This window comes from Rhamphochromis sp. 'chilingali', assembly GCF_963969265.1.
Source record: "Rhamphochromis sp. 'chilingali' genome assembly, chromosome: 8".
Classification (NCBI taxonomy): Eukaryota; Metazoa; Chordata; class Actinopteri; order Cichliformes; family Cichlidae; genus Rhamphochromis; species Rhamphochromis sp. 'chilingali'.
The window spans coordinates 23,898,692-23,924,195 of record NC_137935.1 but is presented as its reverse complement, the minus strand read 5'-3'; the positions used below and the strand labels follow the sequence as shown (position 1 = coordinate 23,924,195).

Genomic DNA, 25,504 nt, shown 5'->3' with positions numbered 1-25,504 from the left:
CACATCAAAATAAAGCTGGTTTCTCTATTTGACAAAAAAAAAAAAAGACTGCAAGGTTGTCTAAGTTTCTACTGAGCTCGTTTTGCTTTTAAGTAGTGTTGGTAATGCAGAGAGGTACATGTTGCAAATGGCTGCAAACTGAGATGTGACCGGGGCTCAGACAGTCTGTGCTTTGATGTGAAAGCAAAGGCAAAATGTGGCAGTTTATTTAAGCTGGCTCAAGTGGAGTTTGTCTGCACTTTCAAACCGCTTACACCCCTCCCTCCACACCGCTTTTATCAACCCATCCGCACCGCGTACTTGCCCACACAGACTTGAACCCACTTTAGCACTAAATCTTCCATCAAAGACACTTAACACTACAGTGCATGAGAACTAACATTAGACACTAGAGAGAGTAAAAAGAAAAATGTGAACCCCGTCTACAAAGCATATCATTATTGGGTTGTTTTAATACTTCTTGAAATCCTGCTCAGGCTCTAATTCAAACCACAAACACAATTTTAAAAAAAGAAGAAGGTTGACTGTCAGGTGACAGTCAAATAGTGTGTTTTGTGTACATACACTACTTTGTTGTAAATTTTTCTTTTTGATCTGAGCTGATCTCCTAAAAACATGATGCAGAATGTTCAGCAAGGCTGAAAGGAGAACGCTAAACGTAACAGTGAAGTGATAATAGAGCAGTCTCCATGGTGAATGATCCATATGAAAGTTATCTGCGGCAGTGCTAATGTACAATGTGCATCCATTAGCGAGAGAGGCGAGCTTGGATCTAGACAGTCTCGAGTAAATGATGAAGTCCTGATACGATTTCAATGCCTGCGAGCCCCATTAGATAGAGAACGGTCAGTATGTACTGAGAGCTAGAGCATCCACTAGTCATCACTTTCCACATTAGACTGTGTGGGTCTGTCCGCAAAATGAGTCCCATCCACTTAGCTCATGAAATGTGGGAATGGATGTAAATCACAGGCAACATTATGGCATTTCACTGACAAGTATCTGACTTAAAAGAAGAGAAAAAAAGAAAAAGAGCTTCTGCAGCAAAATGTACAAAATGAAACCAATTTTACTAATGAGGTAAAAACCATATTAAGTTCATCTATGCTAAGAATCACTGACGAATTGAGACTGATGTTTAGTCTAGATTACAGTAAAAGGTATTGATTAGCCACTCTCCTCTTGCCATGAAATGAGTAATGGACAAGCTACTGAGTGCGACGACGATATTTCCCCCAGGGGTTCTCGCTGAGGCTGTTCCACCTTTACTGCTCTGCCCTTGTGAGCAAGGCCCAACCCAACTTTAGACAGAGGTACTTCTTTGGCACCTCAGGCTGTTAAAGTGACTCACATAAACACACATATACATATACACACCAAATTAGTGGCCGTCTTTGCCTGTGCGCCAGAGCGTGGGTGTGAAATTGGGATTTTCACAGCCAGGGCCAAAGTCTATTGGGCTGGAATAGGCACGGATGGGCAGGGCGGGACAGGGCTGGGGAAGATAGCAAGAAAGCATCTTGGGTGGGTGATGGGTGACTGAGTTGGGTGAGGGGTGGGCAAAAAAAAAAAAAAGAGCGAGAGAGAGAGAGCGAAACCAATGAATGGGAGGTTTCATAAAGCTCCCTCTCTTCTCCTTGTCTGTGGCATGACATCACAGTGGGATCGGTGCCATCTCCCAGCCTCTGGCGGAGAGTCAGTTCATTCATAAAGCCTGGACTGCTGCCTCTGCTCCGAATGATGCAATGATACAACAGAGCAGGCAACCAGACCCAACAAATAAGGGACAATATGCTTTCTATCATGCGATTGAGCTATAAATAGGCCTATAGTTTATGAGTGGGTGTGTGTTGGTGTGAGGAAGCAAGATCGGACTGTGAATAAAAAAATAAGGACAAGATCTGAAAGGTTAAATCAAAGCTGGGCTTTTGATAGCCTTTGTCAATAGCAAGGAGCCAGTACTTAGGACTGCATAGCCGTTTATTTATATCAGATTGTGGCAATTTGGGTATCCCGCTATTCGCACATCTTAGCACATTGGGGGGGGGACGTCTTTATAAAGATCTGCATAAGTCCATTTCCTGTGGCTGAGTTGCCACTTCCTGTGGGAGGTGAGGTGAATTGAGGGTTCGGGTGAGGGTTAAAACATTTCATAACAACCACTATGGGCTTATACCCTTCTTGATTATCCCTACATGCACACACGTACATATTAAACAGGATTACGGCAAGCTGTGAGGAAAAAAAACAGGAGCTCCTGGTTAATAGTTAAGAGCTTATAATTAGTTCTTCAAGGCAGACCAGCCCACAGCTGACCAGAGGTGACAGGAGTATGTGAGAACGCCTTTGATGGAGATACATATCTAGACCCCCGGTCTGCAAAAGCAGGGTCATAAACTCGGCTGGTATGAAGGGGACCCATTCAGCACCACAGAGTGATAAAGTGGTGACTGAAGGCTGCAGTGGAGCAAAAGGAGAAGAACGGGGTGGCGGTCTGGTTTTAAGAGGGCTGCTTGTTCAGTCAGCCAGACTGTTTAAATTTCCATCTCAATGCCAAGAAACCAGGAATTGAAGTGTATGCAAGGCGATGAAGCCGGCCAGACCGGCAGCAGACCTTAGCATGCTTCGAAGCAGGACAACGTCAGGCTGAAGTCCTCCCACGCGCAAACCAGTACAATCCCACCATCACAGGCAGCAGTGCTGAATAACTAGTTTTATTCTTAGATCTTCACCACTGCCTTCTGGCTGCCCTCCTGAAACACAAGCCTGTGGTGGTGTAAAGCTGCTGTACGGGACAAGCCTAGTATTGCTGACATCTGTCTTTGGCCATGAAAATAGAGTTGCCCAGGATCATCACCACCACAGACACACTGGCTACTGAAGCAGACAATAAGTCAGACTAATACCCCATAGCTGCCTTTCTGTCTTTCTTTCCTCCACTCCCTCCTTCTCTGAAATCATATTAGCCCATGATGTGAAAGTGCATTAACGCTACTGTTTATGCTATGGCCTCGGTGCTTGATATGACATTCACTTTGATCCACGCCATCACCAAGAGACACTTAACATTATTTTTCTTTTTTTTTCTTTTTTTTTGCTAAAAGCTTGTTAGAAATTCTGTCCTAGAAAAATAAAAAATAAAAAAATAAAGAGCTTTCAGCAGGATTTGGCTCCTTGCTGCAACTTTAACTGGCTAAAAGCTGCACTGGTCTGTCTTTAACAGTGTGAAAAGGTCTGTTTTTACTTACTTAGTCCAATAAGATCAGTTCATCTTGTTTTATGCATCAGTGCATAGTGGAGAAAAAAAAAAGGGGGGGGGGGGGGGGTTGACAGGGAAGTGCTACAGTCTAGAGTGCAGGTGGCGCTAGCCTAGCCATGTCCAGGCTCCATTGCTGTTATAAACAGACATGGGATGCTCTGGAGGAACTGTTTAGGCGTTAAACCAAACACACGACATATCTGACAAACAGTTTACTTTCTGTGTTGCATTTTTTCCACAAAACATGGTGCCTGCCCCATTTTTAGTCCAAATTGATACATTCCGCAATCGGGTTCCTGATACACGCACGATTCATGTGGGACAGTATAAAGATGCACATTCACACACTTGGATGGAGCCGTCTGCAACACAACCATGCTTACGGTTTGCAACATGTATGCTTGTAACGGTTGGGTCCAATTAGACATCATACATATACACATGTAAGAAGACTGTTGCTTGTTAGACGGCGAACTTTGGGCGGCAGATGGATACTTCATAAATAAATTCTCCCAAGACCGCCATGTTTTCATGTTGCATGCCTCGCATTCCACCTCTGTTTTACAATCGCCAATGTGCTTCTCACAGCTTTCTTGTTTTCCTCTAATGCGACCAAAAATGACTCGCGGTCTGAGTGGCAAAATGGTCTCAGCTCAAGAAGATGAATCGCTCTTCTATTTTGGGCTCCGTGTCAGCTCCACAGCTAATAGGAGCGTAAAACATCTGGCCACATCTTTCGTCCTTTATCTTTTTTATAAAGATATGCACGCTTTTCACGATGCTGTGAAACCTCTCAGGTTTGGCTGAATGTACTGATTGAAAGATTTAAACTAGGATTTTGATAGCTGGAAAGTTACAACTCAGGGTTTTGCAATACGAGATGGAAGTGATTTCAAAAAACATGAGACTAACGTTGCAGTTGTGTAAACTGGTGCTCGAAATATCTTATCTCACTCTCTTTAGTTCTCTCTCTTAAACACACACTCACATAGACAAGCATACATAGACAGGGTGTGACTCATTTAGTCAAAGGATGACTGGATGTACGGGGATATCGTGCTGCTTCATTTGACAATGTGACTGGTCATGATTAAAGCAATGACCAGATCTTGTAAAATTCCTGCTGGTGATTCAAAATGTGGTCACAGTTACCTTGAAACCACACATAAAACAAATACACGTTGCAGAGCAACAAAGAAGTGTCTGCAATAAGAACTTACGTGAAGCAAAAATAACAATGGTCTACACTCCCAATTTCTACGACAAAATAACAGTGATGAAATGTTTAATACAAAAAAAGTACTCTAACTAACACAGCCCATAAAACACACACTCTGGACATATGTCTTCCATTTGACTGTGTCGCTCATTACAGGCATCGCAGAATCATACTTAAACGCCAAGCAAACACCACCCCTCTCTGTCATCTGTTGCTTTGGCGGGCTGGTCGATCTACATACATCTGACGCTGTGGGTCTGATATGGGCACACTCGGTGGCTGTGCCCCATTTGCTCACCTGATTACAAAAGCAGCATGCTATGCACACCAACTCCGAAAACAGGTGTTGTGAAGCAAGCATAGACAAAAGAGAAGAAAGTGAGCACAATGTAGAGCACACGCCGAGCAAAATAAGTTATCCGACTTCGTTGTGGACAGCCGAACATCTGCACTGAAACAAACCGACTACCTTTAAAGACAGTGGACTGATCCCCAAAGCAGGCGTGTTCCTAAACCGGCCAAGTTTCCATTTTATTATAGGAAACACAGCTACTAAATGTGGAAATATAAAACAGAAACTCTGTGAAAAAAAAGATTTTCACGACAATGTAGAGATCCGTGGGCAGTTGTTGAAGGCCTTTCTGGACAGTGAAAAGCTAGTCAGGGTTCCCCGTCATACTAGTAATGAGGGGCAGAGGACTGTGATAGCTGTAAGCTAATCAACACCGGCGCATAGCCAGTGGCGTGTGGTGTAGCAGGCGTCTAGTCCCATGACTCAGGGATTACAAACTAGGAATGACTGGGGATGGGACAAAGTGCATTCACCGGGAACTCACTACAGTATATACCACATCAAGGGCATGAGAGAAACTCATGTGGCCAACAGAAAGACATTGAAACAGAGGGAGAAAGGGAAAGGAGGGGGGAAGAATGCTAGTGGAGGAATTGAGTCAGTGGGTGGGTGAATGACTGAAAAGAGTAACAAAAAATGCTTGTTAATGCTTTCTGTTCCTCTCTCCTTTGCTTTGGTTGTCGGTGTTTTTATGTAATGCAAATAAAATCAGAAGCTGCGAGAAAGGCATTCTAGCCTTTGTGATCTCTTTTGCTTTTATAGCCATTTACTGTAGCCTCATTGGCCACACCTTGGTAGCTCCTCAACCCCTTACTCACCATATGCTTATTATTTAGTCGACTGCTGTCTGTGGAGCTAGCACGCCTTTTTTATGACTAAGCTTTATAAGCAAATATTAAGGTGTGTAGTCACGAGGGAAGCATCAAGAAAGACCCACGCACCATAACGGTTTTATGTTTCTATGGGCAACGCAACAGATGTAGGAACCAGTGAATGGTTGGCTGACTGGATGCGGGAATAACCCATTTAATGAAACAAAGTGGCACCACTGTGCAACACTGAAAAGAAAGAAAGAAAGAAAGAAAGAAAGAAAGAAAGAAAGAAAGAAAGAAAGAAAGAGTCATTGTGAAAGCCAAATTGTCACAGGGAGTCCCATTGAGCAAACTGATATCTGTTGCCCTCTAGGGACAGTCGAATCCCATTCAAATGAAACCTCATGTTAAGTAGGTGAGGCTGGACTAAAGTTTTGATCTCACAAACTAGATAGTTCGACACGCCAGACATCAGAAGAAAAACTGACCCGTTTGCTCTGTTTGGCCCAGTTCATTGACAGACCACATCAAGAGAAGCACAGATCACCCAAACAGTGTTTGCACAGCTGCTAGCCAGCCACGCACACTCAAACACTGGCATATATTACACTGTGCTACTCAAGCAGTGCTGTCACAAACGCACTAAAGAAAGAAAAAAAAAAAAAAAACTTATGTAACTCCCTCATTCCTGACTCAAGCTACTACTCCTCTCCACAGTGCACCAACATGAGAGGAACCATGAAAGAGAAAGTAGGTGAAGTCCTTCTATGAGTCTACTGTTTTTGCCATGGCCTGTATGTGCTTGTGCATCTGCTGCCTTTTTTAAAGTGTGGATTTGGATGCCATATAAGGTCTCTCGGAAGAAACGTCAGAACTGCCAGTTACAACAAAGTGCAGCATTTTTGATCAGATAAACCTGAACCTTGCCAAAGCTATTTCTATGCTTCTATGCATACCACCCAGCAGGGCATATTCACAAAACATTCCTGTCTTTCACTGAACCTCGACCTTCAGGCCTGGCAGAGACATAAACAAAACAGGGACTGCTCATTCAGGTCTAAAAACTGTATTGTAAATAATTAACTCTGTTGAATATTAAATCCATCACTGGGCAGCCATAATAAATGTTTCTCAAATGTACTACAATGCGCCTGGTGAGGTAATGTTCTACACTATCTTTCAAATTAGTCTCTGTAGAAGTTTCCTCGTGGCTAGAGAGTGCTTTCAGCAACAACAACCCCACCGGCTGGGTCACAACAAAGTAAGCTTGGGGTGCTTTGAAGTGAATCCCATAACAGTGAAGTAAGCAGTGTTATTTTGGGTTTACCTCTGCGCGAATGACTTTTAAAGAGTTACCTCTGCTGTCACTTCCGTCAAAAAAAGAAAACAAACAAAAGAGCAAGGTGGGCTAGAAACCACTTAAGACTGTTAGCAGGGTGTGCATGCATGTGCAGTGTGTGACTGCAGGTGTTATTCAAAACAATGCCATAGACCTGACGGGGCTAAAGCTGAGCTGCCATCACCACTTGCTGCAGAGGTGCTTCTCACAGTAACAGTCCAAGAACTTGACCTGTGTGGACTACTTTCTTTCAGTAAGCTGTAAGCAAAGGGCAAGTGCAACTTGGTCATGCCTTTAAATTTGTTATTTCTTATCAGGCTGAAGAACAGCCTTGGCCATTGGTAGTACATCTATCTTGCGACTATGGTAACACCAAGAAGTAAACAAGAACAGTGTGCGTGAGTGTGTGCGTGTATGCATGCGAGAGGGAGGTGAAGAAAGGATGTGTTTGTGTGAAGTTGTGAACTGCTCCTTGGCAGGCTTGGCTTGACCTGAGTGCACCCAACTTAGCGTAAGTAGGAGCGAGAGTTGCGAAATGCTTTTGCAAGATTGTGCTACGCTTTGGCAACAATTCTGCAGCTGTCAGCAGAATTTGCGACTTTTGTGTGATGTGCATGTATGAATCTATGCTCTGCAGGTATTGACAGCAGGGAGAAGGCGGTTAATGTGGTGAGTCACAGCCCCTTAGTGGGTCAGCACTAGCAATTAGTATCAGATTTCCATGATGCATCACTGCTGCTTGCTACTCTGCTAATAGGTTCTCTGCACCTGAACTGCAAAAGCACAGGGGGATTGGTTAATGTAAAAAGCTGCTGAATGCAAATCCTGCAAACGTGCCACCATATGCTATGAAAAAAAAAGATAAAGAGAGAAGTGAAACCACGCAAAGGTTTAAACCCCAACACGAAAACAGCTTACAGTTGCGGCCTCCCCTGCCTGCGCCCTGGACTACCCCTGGAGTGATCCAAAGGGTTCTGGGCAGTGGAGTTAAGAGAGAGGCAAGCCTCAGCACTGCAGATTCATCACCTCAGCCTGCCTCTCCTGATTTCTGGAAAGTCAGTTTCAGCCACTAAAGGAGGAGGTGGTGGGGAGGGAGGCAGAGAAGAAAGGGAGAAAGAGGAGGCAGTTTGGTTGGTGGGTGAGGGGAGGGGAGGGGGTTATTAGGCACCACTGCCTGTCTCCCATGCCGGCTGGGCAATATGCCTTGGATTTCTCCAGCATGGCATGGAATATATGGGTCAGTGTTAGGTGAGATCAAAGCAGGATTAGAGAGATAGGGTTACCATCTGTACAAAAAGAGGAAATGTGGCAAAACTTAACTCGGATAGCTGTTCATGCTTGAGATCATCAGAGAACTGTCATAAAACATACAGCGTGTCTTAAAGTGGCAGCTACACACATGCATAAACAGTAAAAGTCACACTGCTGTTTGCATGTACTAGTAAAAATTGCCAATGCTATGCAAAGCAGCATGCTTTGTGATGACTGATCATAAATGTAAAAAGTCCAGTGTCCTAACTTTTTTTTCATATTAGCACATCATCACATCTGAAACAGTCACACCTGTCAGAGCCGGATTTCTAGCAATACGGAGCACACACACACGCACGCATGCATGTATGCATACAGTACAGTCTATTGCAAGACTCTAGACCCTCAGGCATGATTTCATCTTTCTCAAGTCTTGCCTGTAGAGTCCAATATTGAGCAACCAGCAGCGCCTTCATCAAAGAAATGCGTTCAGGACGTTATGTCCCTCTCTCAGCTCATCTACTTGTTCTCGAGAATTAGCAGCGTGCTTTACTGTGAGCGTAATCCGGAGACAGCCGCTTGTGTTACAAAGAAACATTGAGGAGTAATGTACAGTAAGTCTCGTGTTAGCTGTCAAAGCGCTCAGAAGAGTTGAGATTACTCACCGTCCATTTTTTCAGCCTTTATGATTGTTAACGTCGGTTTCATATCGACAGCTGCCGTCATGATCATCAGATCAGCGTGAATTAATAACGCCGCCTCCCTCTTTAATTCTAACACCTCCAAAAGCGCAATATATTTCAAAGGAAAAAAAAATCTTCTCCTCCTCCTCTGGCGTCCCGATCAGTTCTTGATTTTGTAAAAAAATATATATTTATATATATATATAATATTCTCCTCTCACACTAAAAAAAAGAAATGGAAAAGAAAGAAACGATTCAGATTCTTTTACTCCTAACTTATCTTTCTCCCTCTCCGGTACACACACTCCCTCTTTTCCTCGTTCTTTCTTACTCACTCACTCACACACTCACTTACTCCCTCCTCTGTATCTGTGGCTATGGGCGTTGCATTTGTGAAGAACCAGAGTGCGACGACAGAGAAGGGGGCGGTGACTGGGAATAACTTGCTAGCTGATTCACAATTCAATTACAAGGACCCCCCCACCCCCACCCCCCACCCCACACCCACCTCTTCCCTCTAGACACCCCCCCCCCCCCCCCCCCCCCCACACACACACACACACACACACCAGCTCATGTGAAAGCTGTTACCTGTGACCCCGAGCAGCCTACATACGTCATCGTACGCACTCGGCGCCTTGCTCTTGATGTTGAGAAACACGCTGGTGATTTGATGATGAACATTTTAAATATGTAAACACATATTTTTAAGAGAGACTAACGGAAAAAAACGTCTTTATCACCTAATTTAGCATGCCAAACCATTAGGAATGAATTAATGTTGATCTATAAATCAGAGTCTGAGTTATTAAATCAGAGTTATTAATGTGTGGAAATAGTATTTCTACTAAAATCTCAAAACAAATAAGCTATATAGCTGAGATGAAGTTACTAAGAGCTAAAAGAACCTGGACTGTCTCTGTCCTATATATTCTGTGGGTCCAGGCATCCTCATAACTTGTAACTCACCCTCATAAACACCTCAGAGTATTTCCTGTTCAGGTTGCAGAGATCAATAAAAGTCAGCCACGTCTGTGTTCTTTATGCTGCTGCAGCACAGTCATAACAAAGTTTGTCTTTACAAACAGTTGCCCTATTAACCTTTATTGAAAATGAAGATATAAAAATAAAATAAAAATAAGGCACAAAAGTAATGCGAGGTTTAGTTGTCTGGATGTTTAAATCGATCTGCATTACCGAGACCGTCAATGAAAATCTAGTTTGGGAAATGCAAACTGCTTTTTCTTTAGTTTTCTGCTCGCTTTTTTTTTTTTTATCTGCCAATAATCAGGAACAATGACCATGCCTCACTGGAAATTGAATCATGTATTTGTTCTGCTGCTGAAAAAGAATAAAGACAAAAGAAAGACTGGGCTTTTTGCCACAGTAGGACTCCACTCTTCACAAGCTACTACCATCAAGGAGCACCTCCCATGGCAACAGAAGCTGTAATAACAGATGATTCATTTTTAACCAGGTTTTGTAAGAAATTTAAAATGTAAATAATTTTCTTTAGAGCACATATCCCACAGCCAGCCCCATCTTAAGAAACCTAGTTAGAATGAATCAATGGTACATCCTATGATGCACATCCACACGATACATCTGCATGTCTTGTACACTTGTACGTCTAAATGGGACGATGTGGGAGGAGGCTGGGGAGCCAGGGATATTGATCATGCATGGATTTTTTTCAACTGGTGGTACTTCACCGACTCCATTAGCAGCCCTGGATCGGGTTTCATTGCCCTGATAGGAGCCTCATCTGTGAGGAGTGCTGGTGGGTTCTGCGGTGAGAAAAGCTGCCTCACCAGGGAGGGAGGGGGGCTTTAAAGTAGAGGGGGTGATGGAGGAGAAGAATGGAGGAAGAAACAGTAGCTCTCCAGCAGTCAGCACGTCGGTCTCTCAAACGCTCTGACTGAACCTCTTTGTCTTCTGTTAATGAACTCCCTTGTATCTGCTCTTAAAAGGACAGCCTGGGTCCTTTTGTGCCTAAGGGCAGCCATTTAGAGTTTAATGGTGTTGCTGACTAATATCTGGGCTGGTGACACTCTGGATGATTTTCACTTTGTTCCTGTCCATCTCTATTGATTTACATATTTTGTTAATATTTCATTTGATTTTAGTGATGAAACGTGCATACTAATTGGTAAACTAATATCTTAATAATAATCCTGTTAAAAAGTGATTACAAAAGCTCTTGAAATTCTTGGCTCCACTATGCATCTGAATATATTTATATTATGTTAGTACATTTTTGAGCTGTTTCTCAGAGCAGTGGCCATTGCCTGGTGTACAATGACCCTTAAAAGCAAGGCGAACAGCACTCTGACATGAGGAAAGGTTAAATGCTAAACAATCAGCTTCTCATCATCAGTCGTACAAGCTTATTATAACACAGTTTTGAACAATCTGAATTCCATAAGCAACTGCTAAAACAATTGTGTCATTTTCTTTTTAGCAATAAACATGAAACGATCGTCTCATGCATGTACAGTACCCCCAGGACACATGTCCTAGATCAAACAAGTTTTGGTTGCAGTGTCTCTTTTTCTTCACCTGGCAAATGCTGTTTCCATGGTTTTGACAGTTAGCTGCCTTCACTCATTTGTGTTGCTGTATAGCACCCCCGGCAAAAACAGCCTTCTCTCTCTCTCCTCGCTGCTGCTTGCTGTCAGTCTCTTACTGGCACATCTGTGCTTTCTGCCTGTCTATAATCCTCAGATGTAACCGTTGCACCTGCTACTTTTCACAGAGTTAACTGAAAGGTTATTTGATTTAGAGCAATCCATACAGCTGTCAAGTGATATTTGTCTTTGATGGCGGCACCCTCGCAGTAGTTGCAGGAGCCTTGGATGCTCTGAGGCTTTCGATGTTTGGCATGTGCATTCTCACACATTTACAAACGCGAAGCCTTAAAAGATGACTGGGATAAAATCCCAAAGTCCCAGAGAATGTCTATGATCTGATGGGTATGGTATTTGCGTGAATAGAAGCCATTTAGCATGTAATCAGTCAGTCATTTATTTACAGCCACTCAAGCACACACACACACACATATGGGACACGCACACACACACACAGGGCAGACAGTCAAACAGTAAAACAGTGGGGTCCTTGTGGCTTCTGTCTAACAGCTCAGTCTCAGCTCTATCTGTGGTGGATGCTGTCTGAAGGTGCCACAGGCTGGATGCACTCCTGCTGAGATCAGAGGGTTAGCTGGGACAGGAGTGCTGTGTCCCTGTATGTGTGAGTCTGTCTCTGCTCATAGATGTCTACTGTGCTTGTGCACATCTCTTTCTTATGCCTCGCATTCCAAAATCTTTTTCTTCCCGAATGTGTTTGTGCGCGTGCATGTGTTTTTGTGTGTATGTGTGTGCGCACACGCCGCTAAATTGTGTGGATGTAAAGTGCACTGGGAAAGTAGCAGGGCCTCCCTGAACAAAGGCTCAGCTCTTTTCTGAACAATTAGCTCCGCTAAAAAGGACATCTCTTCCTCCATTAGCGGCACCACGTGCCCCCCATCACTCCATTGTGCAGATAATTCAATTATCCCCACCCCCCTCCGCGTCTCTTTGCCTCCCAGACCTCCCTTTACTTGTCTTGTGTTCTTCTCCCTCCCTCCCTCCTCTCCATTATTAGCACAGTCTCGCAGTCTGCTAGTCCTCACAGCTAAAGGGATCATACATCAGTGTTACTCTATGTTTCATATGAAAAATGAAGGTTGTGTATCATAGTAAATAGCAACGCCCAAAGGAATGATCCACTCAGTTAAGAAACAAGCAGTTGTTGGATTCTTTTTTTTTTCCTTTGGTTAATTGTTGTATAAATTCAGTTTATATTAAAATGCTAAAGTGAGCAACTGACCATTAACTATTACAAAGAGGACTTGACTCAACAACCAACGCAAATTACGGGATACAGTTAGAGGAATTCACTTTTACCACTACTGGTAAAGTACGCTCATTGTTATTAAAAGCTCTGCATATTGCTATGCTCACGACATAAACATTAAAACAATGGGAGGTCTATCACAGGATTCATTAAAGCACCACCTTTCCTGGTGAGCTGGCATCTGTTGCATCATCACCCCCGTCAGTGATTGCATGTCTTTCAGAACTGCATGTTCTCCTACTGAAGTGGTTTGTAATTAGTCACTGCGCTATCAAGAGGAACTTACCACACGAACACTTCCTAGAAATATGGCCTGTAGAACTCTGGGAAAGGGAAGTTTAAAAAATGATTGGTACTTAAAAGCAGAGCGTTTCCAAAAAGAGAATAAATAAATAAAATTACAACACTAACAGAGAAGAAAGCAATCATTTTTCAATCAGGGTACAATGCCAAAAGCTGTAGGTGAAAAGGGGAAAAATGCATTTCTGACGATCTCAAGTGATATTTTTAAAAAGCATTGGAGAAAATGGCTCATCAAAGGAGAAGAAGCAAAAAAATAATTTCAAGATTTCAGTTAACCAAAGCAGAACTTTGAATTATGGGATAGAGATTCCAGAGTGGCTCTATTGTAAACCGTGTCTCAGAAGCCTAATGTGGAAACTCATTCAAACGGTTCAGACATCTAAAAATAAAACTACAAATGTGCAGTGTAGTAGAAGCAGATGAACTCTTCACTATTTTTATTGACTTGCATTTCTTGCTTTAGCTCTATCACCATGCCATGCGCTTCAAATGTGCACAGTTGTGTAGCCCATTCCCCCGCAGTTGTCTGCCGCTTTTCCGTGTTTCCACTCTTGTTTTGTTTTATTGTTAGAGGGGGAAGTGTGCGCTGGCCTGATTAGTATCAATGTTTCCTCCTTTCCCATAACCCTCCAGACCCCCGCAGGCTGCCTGTTTACTTTTAGAAAATAAAAAATGGGCCTTCGCCCGTGAGGACGTGCCCCTCATCAGAGGCGAACCCCCCCCAACTCCACTCAAGGCCCCACATCTTAGATCCTCCTCCCCTCATCTCTTCTCCTCCCACCACTGCAGTCCCACTTCTGTGACTTCTCTTTTTCCCTATCCATATTCTCTCCTAAAATTGTACTCCCCCCCCCCCCCCCCCCCCCCCCAATTCCCCTCCTCTTGCAACTGTCCAGCTGTCAAATCACATCATATAAAACACAGGCCAATGGTCTCTGAGTGCCAGATCACAGCTGTGTCTGCGTGTACTAAATGGGAGTGCATGTTTAAATGTACAGTGAACTCAGGAGAGCCTGGGAGTGAATGTATGTGTGTGTGCGCCTCCCTGTATGTGTGTGTGTGTGCCTGTTTCACTGAATGGAAGGATGCTGTAATACAATACACACAAGAGTGCAGGGTGTGAATTTAATGAATGAATACGCGAGTGTGTATCACTCCAGGATGTTGGTGGAGCGTGTTTGCATGTGTGTGATTTCTGTGCCTGGATTTTGGTGAGATTGTGCAGAAATGCACCCTCACTCTTTTATTAGCACACACACACACACACACACACACACACACACACACACACACACACACACACACACACACACACACACACACACACACACACACACACACGCATACTTAACTCACACATGCACATAAAGTGAATTTCCTCAGTGGGCGTTTGCAACAGATCCTTTGGTGTGAGTGTTGGAGAGTATAGAGTAGAGCTGGGTTAGTGTAAACATTACCATGTCATGGCTGTTGTCAGGAAGCAGTGTGTGTGACATTGGGCTCAGGGCCAAGCATGTAACATCCTAAATCCCTGCCTCACATCTGCTCTGTATCTTTTCTTTCTCACAGTAACACGTTTCATTTTAAACACACCCAGTCCATTCACAAGGGGAAAAATAGTGACTTCAGTTGCAAAATCAGGCTCTAACCACCTTAAAAGACACACAAAATATTTCATCCCAAATATCCAAGACAGACATGACATGTTTGTGTTTATATTTATAGCGCCAATGGATTTGTTACATGAATATACATAAAGAGGGGGGTTTACAGATGTGAAAAAATAACAGAATTTAAAACTGGCAAAACCTCAGTGGTCTGAAAAAGAACAAGTATGCGTTCAAATACGAGAAATCTCCAAAGCTCTGCTTGTACAGCACCAGAAACTTAAAATTGTTTGCACCTGTATTTCTAAGTCTACACAAATCGTTTGCGGGTATTCAGAATTTGCAAATGTGAAATTATTAAGAGAAGTTTCTCTTTGTTTTTTTCAGTTTGAAAGAAATGAGTCAAATCAACGGCTCGGGGTGTGGAGACTGTGTCAGAGATTATTGAGCAGCTTTTTGAGGTTAACGGCAACTCATAACAGCGTATGGTGGTAGGACAGAAACCAAAGCAGTTCTTATGACATTGCTGTTAAGAGCTAAATGACTCTAACCGCATCTCCAGGTGGCTCAAATGCTCTGAGACCTGCGGTCTCCATGGATTTTGGAGACGAGAACGAGAAAAGAAAAAAAAAAAAGAAGGTCAGCACTCGGTCATTTTTTTCCACTTAGCAATGTTTATGTCAATGGTTTAGCGCTGGGAGGAATGAAGTGAGTGCTCCAAAAGAGTGTGTCTCTGTAACAAACATCAGCAAATCCCATCAAATCCTGACTCCCTCTTGTACTGGCGTATGCAAGCATATGCACACACACACACGTACAAACACACACACACATACTCTCTCTCTCTCTCTCTCTCTCTCTCTCTCTCTCTCACACACACACACACACACACACACACACACACACACACACAAACACACACACACACACACACACACACACAAGCACTTAGCCCCCCTCCACCTCTCCAGAGACCAAACCAGAGGCTTGGGAAAAAGATGGCCGCCCTTTGGCCCCCTGTCTTGCCCCTGCATCCAGCTCAGGGAGGTGACGGAAGAAAGCCTGTGCCCCCCAGCACCCCTATCTTACTCCCGTGGCGTGTGTCCCAGTCCAACAGCATCAATCACTTTTGAGAAGTAGAAGAGGCCAGAGTCAAACGCAGGCAAATGCACTGGGAGGAATGTTCCAGTTTAAAATAAAACTAATTTGAAAAACAATGAACGAAAAAAAAAAACCTAGAAAGAGAGGGCTGTTAGAAGAAAAATGAAGAGCATTTGCCCCCAGAAACAGAGTGGGAGGAAGATAGAGAACGTAAGAGAGGGGGGTATGAGGGTATCTGGTAAAGGCATTGCCCTCAGGGTCAGCATCACCAACATCCCCCGTGCAGCAGACGCAGAACAACAGGCCAAGTTGAGACTCTGCACGCGTGCATGTGTGTGTGTGTATGTCCTTAAATGTGTGCAATACTGAAGTTGTGGAAACATAAATCTGTTCCACTTTGGGGTCTCTATTAATAGGAGCAACGCATGTCCACAGTGTAAATCATCACATTTTACTTTTGAAAGCTTGGTTTAAGGTTAGGTTGCGGGTTAGGGAAGATGACAATCAGGTTAGACCCTTGTCCTGAGCTCCCCTTTTCCCCATCTAGCATACAGCAGGGACTTTTTTCACATAACTGGAAATACTCAGTTTTATTTAAGCATTGATGCCTCCTTCATAGAGCCTATGCAGGCAGCTAAGCACAAGATGTCCACTCAGCTTGGTGTGAATTTTCCAGACAATTACCTTCACTATTCTGTACCTGGAAGATGATAAGTTAAAGGCTGTCAGCTCTGACTGAAACAGGCATCGGGGTTTGACATTCATGGTGACAATACATGTGTTAAAATAGCTTTATTGTGTTATAACAACAAAATGAGCAAGATTTGGTGTGCCATGATCGAAGAGATGAATCCATTTAGCATACAAACTCTTTTGGTTGCTCTTTGTTGTTGTAGTGCCGAATCACATACAAGAAGGAATAAAAAGGAGGCAAATTGTAATCTCTATTTTCTGACAGATTACCACTTCTGCATCTTGTGGTTTCATACAAGCTATGACAATGTTTCTATCAAGCAACTAAGGGTCTATTAGGAACATTAACATTTGATTGTAAAAGGTTAACTTGATCAAAACGCTATCACAATTAAAAATTGTTAAATTATGGGTCCTGGTTGAGAATCAGTTCATAAATACTACATACACTTGACATCAGACTGATGATTTCTTACCTGTAGGGCACATTTCACGTCCGTCCGGAACCTCCTGCAGGGGTATATCGTGAGGGTAAAGGGGCTGTGATGGGTAATACTGCTGATGAGGGTGAACCACACCTGGGTGCTGGGTCTGTGGGCCCATTGCCACACCTCCACTCTGCCTCTGGAGACAAAATGAACAATGGAGACAAAGTTTAATTTGTAATCATTTATCCACAAGATGACAAACAGAATGTGCAGTTGCATGCATTCTCTGCATGCAACTGCTCATTCTTTCTTAAAAGAAATCTTTTTAAAAATCACCCAAACTTCACAAACGAGGGATGGGGACTTTTTATTTGATAAACATTAAATAAATCAGTTAGCAACACAAAATGTGGTATGGACTTAGTTTATGCCTCTAACATTAAGTTATACAGTCTTCCTAATTGGGATTTTGGTTATAGTGAGCTCAGATAGCATAGCTAATGAGGATGTATGTGGAAAATGCTCCTTTTAAAACTTCTGTAGTGTGTGAGTGTTAGAATAAAAGATATGGTCAGGGTTTAAAATCACCCAAAATCACTTGAACCCTTGAAGAACAAGAGGAAAAGCCTGTTGGTTAGTGTGCCTTTCCATTGAATAATTATGCAGCTAAATTTGATGTGTTAACCAATGAAAAATGTTAACGTATGAGCTTATCAATATAGCTGTCCGGTGGCTTTGTCCCAGAGTGTAACCTTGTATTTTGGAAACATTTTTTCATTGTACTCACATACAGATAACCCCTGCAGCTAAATTTGACTCATTCAGTTTATCTTTGCTCTGTTGTTTTATCCTGCTTATCGCAGAACTGTTCACGTAAGAGGCTGCACTGGGGGGGAAGTCTAAAGTCAGCACTTGGCAGCAGGGCTAAAGAGATATAAAATTCTTTGAGGAAACAAGAGACAGTGGCGAAGAAGATAGCCATTTTTAGTAAATCAAAATCTAACTTTGACCACTCATGAAAAACATCAGGAAATAGCATTCTTTAAAACTGGCGTTTTTCTCACAGGCACATGACGGCTTATATAACTGGATATATAATTGGATATAACTACAGCATCCTATGATTTATGTCACATGTGTAAGTGACAGCCCCAGCAGACAGAGTGACTGGCAATCTGATAAGCAGCTCCTGTTTAAGCACTGCACCATTTATCAGTAGCTATCTAGTTTTATGGATGACTAACATGACCAAAGAATCGAGGAGGCCAGTTTACAAGGTTCTTGAGAGATTTGCATTTTCTATCAAGTCAGTCAGCAAAGGAGGGAAAGTTAGATAGGGAAGAAGGGAGCCACATGGAGGATTTATGGAGTAGACAGGCTGTCGCAGATACCAATGCAGATACCATCGACACCATAATATTCAGCTCATTCAGCTCATGTAGAACAACTTTAAATGTCGGGGTCAGCCTATATTTGGAGGAGCCTGCCTTTATAATGCATGCTTTTATATGGCCTACCTGTTATTTTAGGGACTAAAGTACTGGGAAATCTAATAGAAGTTTAGGGTCAAGTAATTTCTCAGGGGGACGACTACTGTCGACTACTGTAAATGAAAATTCATATATTTTGGATGTGGGGCTTGCAATGCTCACCATTTTTGAGTATAAGTATTAGCAGCATCCTGTTTGTTTTAATAATCTATGTGAAGCACATTGAGTTTATGTGTAGTGGAATGTGTGAAAATTACATTTTTTTTCAAAACATTATACCTATTAATCAGTGAGAGCATGACATGCTTACTGTTGTTGCAGAACTGAATAGTCTTTGGTGTATAGGACTTCAGCATTCTTATATAGCATGTATGTGACGCAGTTAGATGTATTTTTGTGTTTGGCCTCACTCCAGTAATCCAGTTAGACCATTCCATGTACAGAAAGGCATAACTTTAGAATATTGCAACATATTTTGCAATATGGTGAAGAAATCTTACAGTGCACATGTAAAAACAACTGAAACGCCCACTGTTACAAGACGCTACATTTGTGTCACAATCAAACATATGCGCACAAACACATACTCAATTACCACCGAGTGGTTTTAAGAGGAAAGCCCTTGTCTATTGCTAGCAAACCAGGCAGATTTAATTAAACATACCTTTGTGTTACTTGAAATGTGGTCTATAAGGGTTCTTAATATACTTAATACAAATGATGTGTTGTTAACAGGTTATAATTTTTTGCACTTTTGCTTTTCTGCAAAGACAAAATGTAAAGTTCCAAAAATAGCCGTGTCTGAAATCATACATCCATATGTCCACGCAAACAACTTGGAGTGCAAGAAAAGTGAGTTGCAAATTTAGATCCAAAATCTAAATTTGCAACTCATTTTTGAGTAAAACAATGAGTTTTCTTTGTACATTGTGGAGGTAATGAGTGATTCTGGGTACAGCCCCTGCAACCTGCTGCTGTTCACTCCATCCTTCATGTCTGGGGTTCTTTCATTGTGTTCATTACTTGCGTGAAAAAGATATGTAAAGAAAAGGATTAATTCAATGCATTACAAAAGGTAAGGTTACAAATGAAACTATTTGCATTTGTATCAATTTCATTTTCAACAAGCTGTGTGATTCTTTGAGTTTTTCTTTTTCTTTTTGCAGCTGTTTTCTGAATACTGCCTTTGTGAAATACATAGAACTTAGATATTGTCTTAAAGAGAGAAAAAAATATCAGAGCCTTTGCTTTTTGCTGATAATTTATGTAAATTCAAGAGAATAAAGCTACCGAGGTGACATGGGCTCACCTTTTGACCAAGCTGCCCTTGTATACAGTAGTCTCAATTTCAAAGGCAAGCCCCACCACCTGAGCCAATTAGGAAACAGGGAGAGGCATCATTCTGTGTTTTGTATTAGAACGGGGTGGGGTTGCCATTTGCATGTAACCTCAGTCTATTATCCTAATGTGCTGGCGCTCTGCATACAAATGGAGCCATTTATTTTGCAGCACACTGGCCTTCACCCTTCAAATGCTCACCTGACAGGAATCCCAATGTTCCCAGCAACTGTCTCTGACTTTGTATTCAGCACTACCATTTGGAAAGTGTTAAGGGTTCTTGCAAACACACTGCTGCAAAGCACAGTGCGGGTGGCTCAGCTGAGAAAAGTGCTGGTCTGCTGGGGTTGCCTGACTCCAGTTTGATTGGTTAGTGCCAAGGCTGGAGGCCTAGGTCTCATTATTTACAATATTACTTGCTAAAGAGAAGTACACAGTGCAGGCTTGTTGTGCAACACAGAGGAGCTCGAAAGGGCAATTTCACAGCCGTGTAGAGAATTGTCTTGTTCAACAGCTCTGTTTCCTAACTTTTGATGAAATCATGAGGAACAGCATGTACAGATACAGGCGCTTTTACTGCAAACCCTGGTGGAGTGAACTGAAAAAGAAATAGAGTATCCTCCTGTAAGGTGATGGAATCCAGAGTTGCTAATACACTGACAAGAACACCACTCTAATGCTCCTGCACACATTCCTGCACTGAGCAGTTTGCACACACACACAAACGCTCATTCGCTCACACTCGTGGACGGCTGTGTGGTAGGTAGCCGAGGCAGTCTTAACACAGAGATAATTTACGAGGGAGGTCTTACCAGTGTGCCCAGACGGTCACAGGGGTGAAGGGCTGGGTAGGAAGAAACTGGATCCATGTAGTAACTCATCACGGACACTGTGGACAGGAGAAGCAGGGCCTGCTGAAGGGATCAACGTACAAACAGTGCAGGCAGAGAGAGGCAGCCTATCCGTCACACGCTGTCTACACTTTGTGTGTGCAGGTCCGTGGTATATGTGCATGTATGCATAGGTGTGTGAGAGAGGAAAAGCTGGGAGAGGGAAGGGGGTCAAGAAGGAGACAAGATAATACAGGGAAATAGAAATTTGAGCTGTTTTTTTAATAATAATAATAATAATAATGGATTGGATTTATATAGCGCTTTTCAAGGCACCCAAAGCGCTTTACAATACCACTATTCATTCACTCTCACATTCATACACTGGTGTAGGCAAGCTACAGTTGTAGCCACAGCTGCCCTGGGGCAGACTGACAGAAGCGAGGCTGCCATATCGCGCCATCGGCCCCTCTGGCCAACACCAGTAGGCAAGTAGGGTAAAGTGTCTTGCCCAGGGACACAACATCCTGTTTTCATGCCATTTTTTACATTTGTTTTTGATTTACAATATATATTTGCGTTACTTTATTTCTATTGACACGTAGTCAATCAATCAACATCTCACATTGCGCTACTTCATGGTTTAAGTCTGACAGGATGTTATTTTTTTAAGAAAATCTTGGTATGTTCTCAACAAAAATGAATTTCAGCTGATGTAAATCCATCCACTAAGGAACATTTCCACCACTTCTTCCACTATCTTCCTCCCTCCCATTACACCAGTCTGCCTCCTCCTTTCATCTACCTCGCTTCTTCCTCCTCTTCTCCTTCACCCTCCTTCCTCCTCCTCCTCTCCTTGCCGCCCTCCTCCACGCTTCTGCTTATCACTTAACATTGTTTACTCAAAGCAGCACCAACAAAAGAGACTGAAAAGTGAACTGAAGGACTGCATTAGAGGTGGGTTGTGATATGGGCAGTGTTGTGTTTCATACAGGTCTCATCTTCGTCACATTCATATGTTAAGCAATTTGGCATTTCTAGTCTGTGGCAGCTGCTGACAGAAAGATGTGCAGCCGCTCAATGCTTGCAGATGTTCGGCATATCAAAAATAAATAAATAAATAAATTTAAAAAAAGATTCAAATGCTTTTATTCCCGTAGAAAGAAAAAAATAGCACAAAGTGAATAATTACTTCTGTCAATCAAACGCATGCCTTACTTTTAGCCGTTCAAGTCTCTCTGATTTATTGAGAAAAAGGCAAAAAATCAATAAAAAAAAATCAATAAATCACTGCTAGATAAAACATTCATATAGGTCTAACTCCACATTTAGTCATATGAAGAGATGCTATTTATATATGAAGCTACATTTCGGAGCTCTGTTAGAAATCAGTTTAAAGCCCGTTAATTGAAGGCAATTAGCAATCCTGAAGTTTCTTTTGTTCAGAGAAAATAAAATAAAACAAAAACGTGAAGGCAACTTTTTATGCGCAAAATAAGTAACGGTGGAACAGGTCGGAAACAACGCGTCACGCATTCGGAAGAATTCCTGACGGGAAAAAACTAAAACTTTAAAGCCAACACTTTCCCTCTCGTGGATCAAAGGAGCGACGAGCGCAGATAATAACAGCGTCTTCTTATTCTACCACTGACCTGTAAGAAGATGCAGAAAGAAAAGAAGAAGAAAAAAACAACAACTTTGCACTTACCGACTGCGGTGTTTAAAAGTTTCCTGTGAGCGCTGGACAGCTGAGTGTGACAGCTGAGCGGTGGACTGCAGAGATGCTGTACCTGCCTCGCAGCGAATCCCACGGAGGAAGAAATGATATGCACACTTTTAGTCCCTCCCTCAGTCCTACGGTGATCCTCTCCAAATCCAATTTTTCCTCTGTATGTAGTCTTTGGACTTCACATGTGGTTCACATGCAGCCACAGTAGGTGTAAACTTGTAGAGAACCTGTGCTGCCATGTGTAGCTTTTCCTCTATTTTCAGTCAGCTTGTGTTTCAAAAGATTATAATATCTATATTCTCTTTCAGTAAATATAACAGTGTCATTTTTTTTAGCTAAATTAGATTTAGGTTTGTTTATTTCCTTTTTCTTTTGGTTTGTTTGTTCCTCGTCCTCCATCAGAGTCATGACAGGGAGGAAACAGCAGGGAGGCAAAAAACAAAGGTTTTGACTATCATTGCAACTGTTGACTTTCCTGTGATGTTGTCCTCTGACACCGTTGTTTGTCTGACATGCAATTTTTTCTCTCTCTCTCTCTTTAAAACAAGGATCTCAGATGTCTGAGCATGTGTGTCAAGCAGCAATTTTACATTCTTGTATTATCGTAACCTGGCACAGTATCCCAGACTTCTTAGATCTGGCATCGGCTGAAATTACCTTTTAAAGGAAACTGTGGCTGTTAGATCAGTTTGTCTTAGCAGAAAGCACCTGCATATTTATTTACTGTACATCACTGACCATCATATCATCCTCCAACCTTTAACTGCAAGCGTCGGCCGGTGCATGCGGGACACTGATTAAAGCAGTGGTAGGAACACTGACTGCTCTTCTGCGAAATGAGAAGCCCCCCACTACAAGGCAAAATCTACATCCACATGTTCTGATAGAGGATAGTGATAAGTAATCGAGATTGGGCAGTGTTATCTGTCTATTTGCTTATTCATTGCTGCATTTGTTTGCTTATTTCCACGCTGAAAACTCACAAGCTTTCCACAGCATTGCTCCCTAACAGCACCCCCCCCCCCCCCCCCCCCACACACACACACACACACATACTGCTTCTTCTCCCCTCTTCTCTCTCTCTATCAGCTCAGCACTCAACACTTGCGAGGCATCTGAAACACCTTGTGGCTCCATGATAATAGCGTGACCTCAGTGCCGCATTTGTTTGAATTAGAAAGTGCACGGTCCAAACCTCCTGACAACCACTGCTCTTACCAGTAAATCTTAAGTCTGGGGGGTAAAGAGGTGTGTGTGTCTGTGTATGAGTGAGTGAAGAGCTGTGGGGATGTGGGGTGGGGGTCAAGTCCAAGGTGAGAGGCGTGAAAAAGTACCATAAGGGGCTTTCTCAAGACCTCATCTGAATCCCTTGGCGTTCTCAGGGCCTCAGCACTCTGGGCCCCCAGGGGACACAGATGGGCAACACGTCGAGGGCAAAAGGCGAGGGTATGACTTATTGCCATGTGGAGAGAAAAAGCACGAGACGCGCCCCTGTGATGAAACCAAATTGAATAAAAGCGGGGGTGAATGAGATCCAGATCTTCAGCCGATGCCCTGGCAATGCTGTTTCAATTAGCCGGCTCACCAGTTCAAAGGCGAGGCCCCAGATACACTTCTGCTCTGCATGAAGCTACTATCATCGCTTTGCCCCTTGCCTTTCACCTCCCCATTACGGTGCCATCTTTTTCCGCTCAGAGCCTCAGCCCGTCTGCTGGCTTTGCTCATGTTTTACATTAAACAGATAGTGAACGGCTTGCCATCGCAGTCGGTGAAAACCATCAGTCAAACAACCTGCAGGATTTTACGACCTTTACAATCACTCTCTTGGTTTGAACTGCATCTGCATCAGCTCTGAATTAAACTTATGTTGGGTTATTTTTACCAGAAGAACAACATTTAATACATTTTTTTCTTGTTTTTATTTTATCTAAAACCATGTGAACTTAAGGTCATGACAGCATTATGCACAGCCCATATTGAAACACAACCCCTTATATAAAATATGCTAATATTTATACTGAAATTACACAGTTCTCAAGCATCACTTTAAACTACGTTTTTCCTTTTAGTTACGATACATAGGAATATTCATCATCCTTCTTGTTTTCTTGATGGTTTCCTGTCAGCTCACTGCTCAAGCGCTGCAGCCGTTTGTCCTCCACTGGTATCCCACATCTTGTTGAGCAGCTCCAGACTGAATCCTTTTGTCTCATTTTCTCGTTTTGGATCTTCCAAAGATAGCACTGACAGGTGATATTAATGGTCTTTTATTAGCATCGTCCTGATTGCTACAGATTTTTTGGAAGCGCAAGATAAAAAGAGCGAGGGAGGAGAACAAAAAAAGAAGGAGAGAGACAGAGAGAGAGGGAGAATATGGAAGTCCTCCACCCACCACTTCTCACAGGAGATCGCCTCTCTTTGATAGCCTGCCCGAATCTGTTCCCCCCATAGAAACTGCCCTGCAGATGTTGTTGCTGTATGTCGACTACAAAGAAGGAGCCCTTTATGAGAGGAACATCTATTTTGGGCCTCAGCGTTTCCGAGTTGTGGTGCTCAGCGAGAGAAGTGCAGGCCTAATCTTTCTGCTGTTGAAAACTCTGTTTTATTCTCTGCCCATGATATTTTTAGATTAAAGCGCAGTTCTAATGAATAAAGCAAGAATGTAATGTTTTATGACAGTATCAATATGCCATCACTGTGGTGGACTTGGGCCTAGAACAGCCTACGTTGCTATTGGCATCAGCAGACAGAAAAAGGGGTGGGGTGGAGGGTGGCGGGGGGGGGGGGGGGGGGGGGGGGCACATGGGACAGTAACCTCAGTGAAATCACAAATGTGGAGAAGCCTTTGTTTCGGGCCTGACTATACTTGTTTAGAAGTGCTTGTGGCTCAGATTTTCATCTTCAGCCACAGAACCGTGTCTTTGTTGCACTGTTGACTGCGAGGCAAAGGTCTCGGGGGCAATATTAGCTCTTGATATTATTTTTAATTAAGGCACCAATCCTTCAGCCAAGTTGTCCAAACAGTTCTAAATAGGCTCTGTAAATCAGACAAACATCCTCAATATTTGATGGGTTGAGAGTGTGCACTATAGCCTCCAGATGGTTTGTGTTTCTCAAGCGTTTCACGAGGGATGGTACGGGACAGCAATCTTCTGTTCGAGTGTGCCTCTTGACAG

At 42.8% G+C, this 25,504-nt stretch overlaps 1 protein-coding gene across 3 annotated transcripts in view; it reads right to left on the bottom strand.

Annotated features, from left to right (window-relative positions):
* ets1 (v-ets avian erythroblastosis virus E26 oncogene homolog 1) overlaps nucleotides 1-22,389 on the bottom strand; it is a 33,319-nt gene extending 10,930 nt beyond the window's left edge. Inside the window, exons 1-3 of one of the 3 annotated variants that reach the window (XM_080888328.1) lie at nucleotides 22,308-22,389; nucleotides 20,582-20,658; nucleotides 16,990-17,137 (exon numbers count right to left, since the gene is read on the bottom strand). In XM_080888328.1, coding sequence (XP_080744454.1) covers nucleotides 16,990-17,137; nucleotides 20,582-20,650 — 217 coding nt within the window. In that variant the 5' untranslated portion in view covers nucleotides 20,651-20,658; nucleotides 22,308-22,389. Of the gene's footprint in view, nucleotides 1-8,897; nucleotides 9,295-16,989; nucleotides 17,138-20,581; nucleotides 20,659-22,307 lie in introns of those variants that run through there. The other 2 variants (XM_080888326.1, XM_080888327.1) reach the window with 2 other exon arrangements.
* Between the last annotated feature and the right edge of the window lie 3,115 nt (nucleotides 22,390-25,504).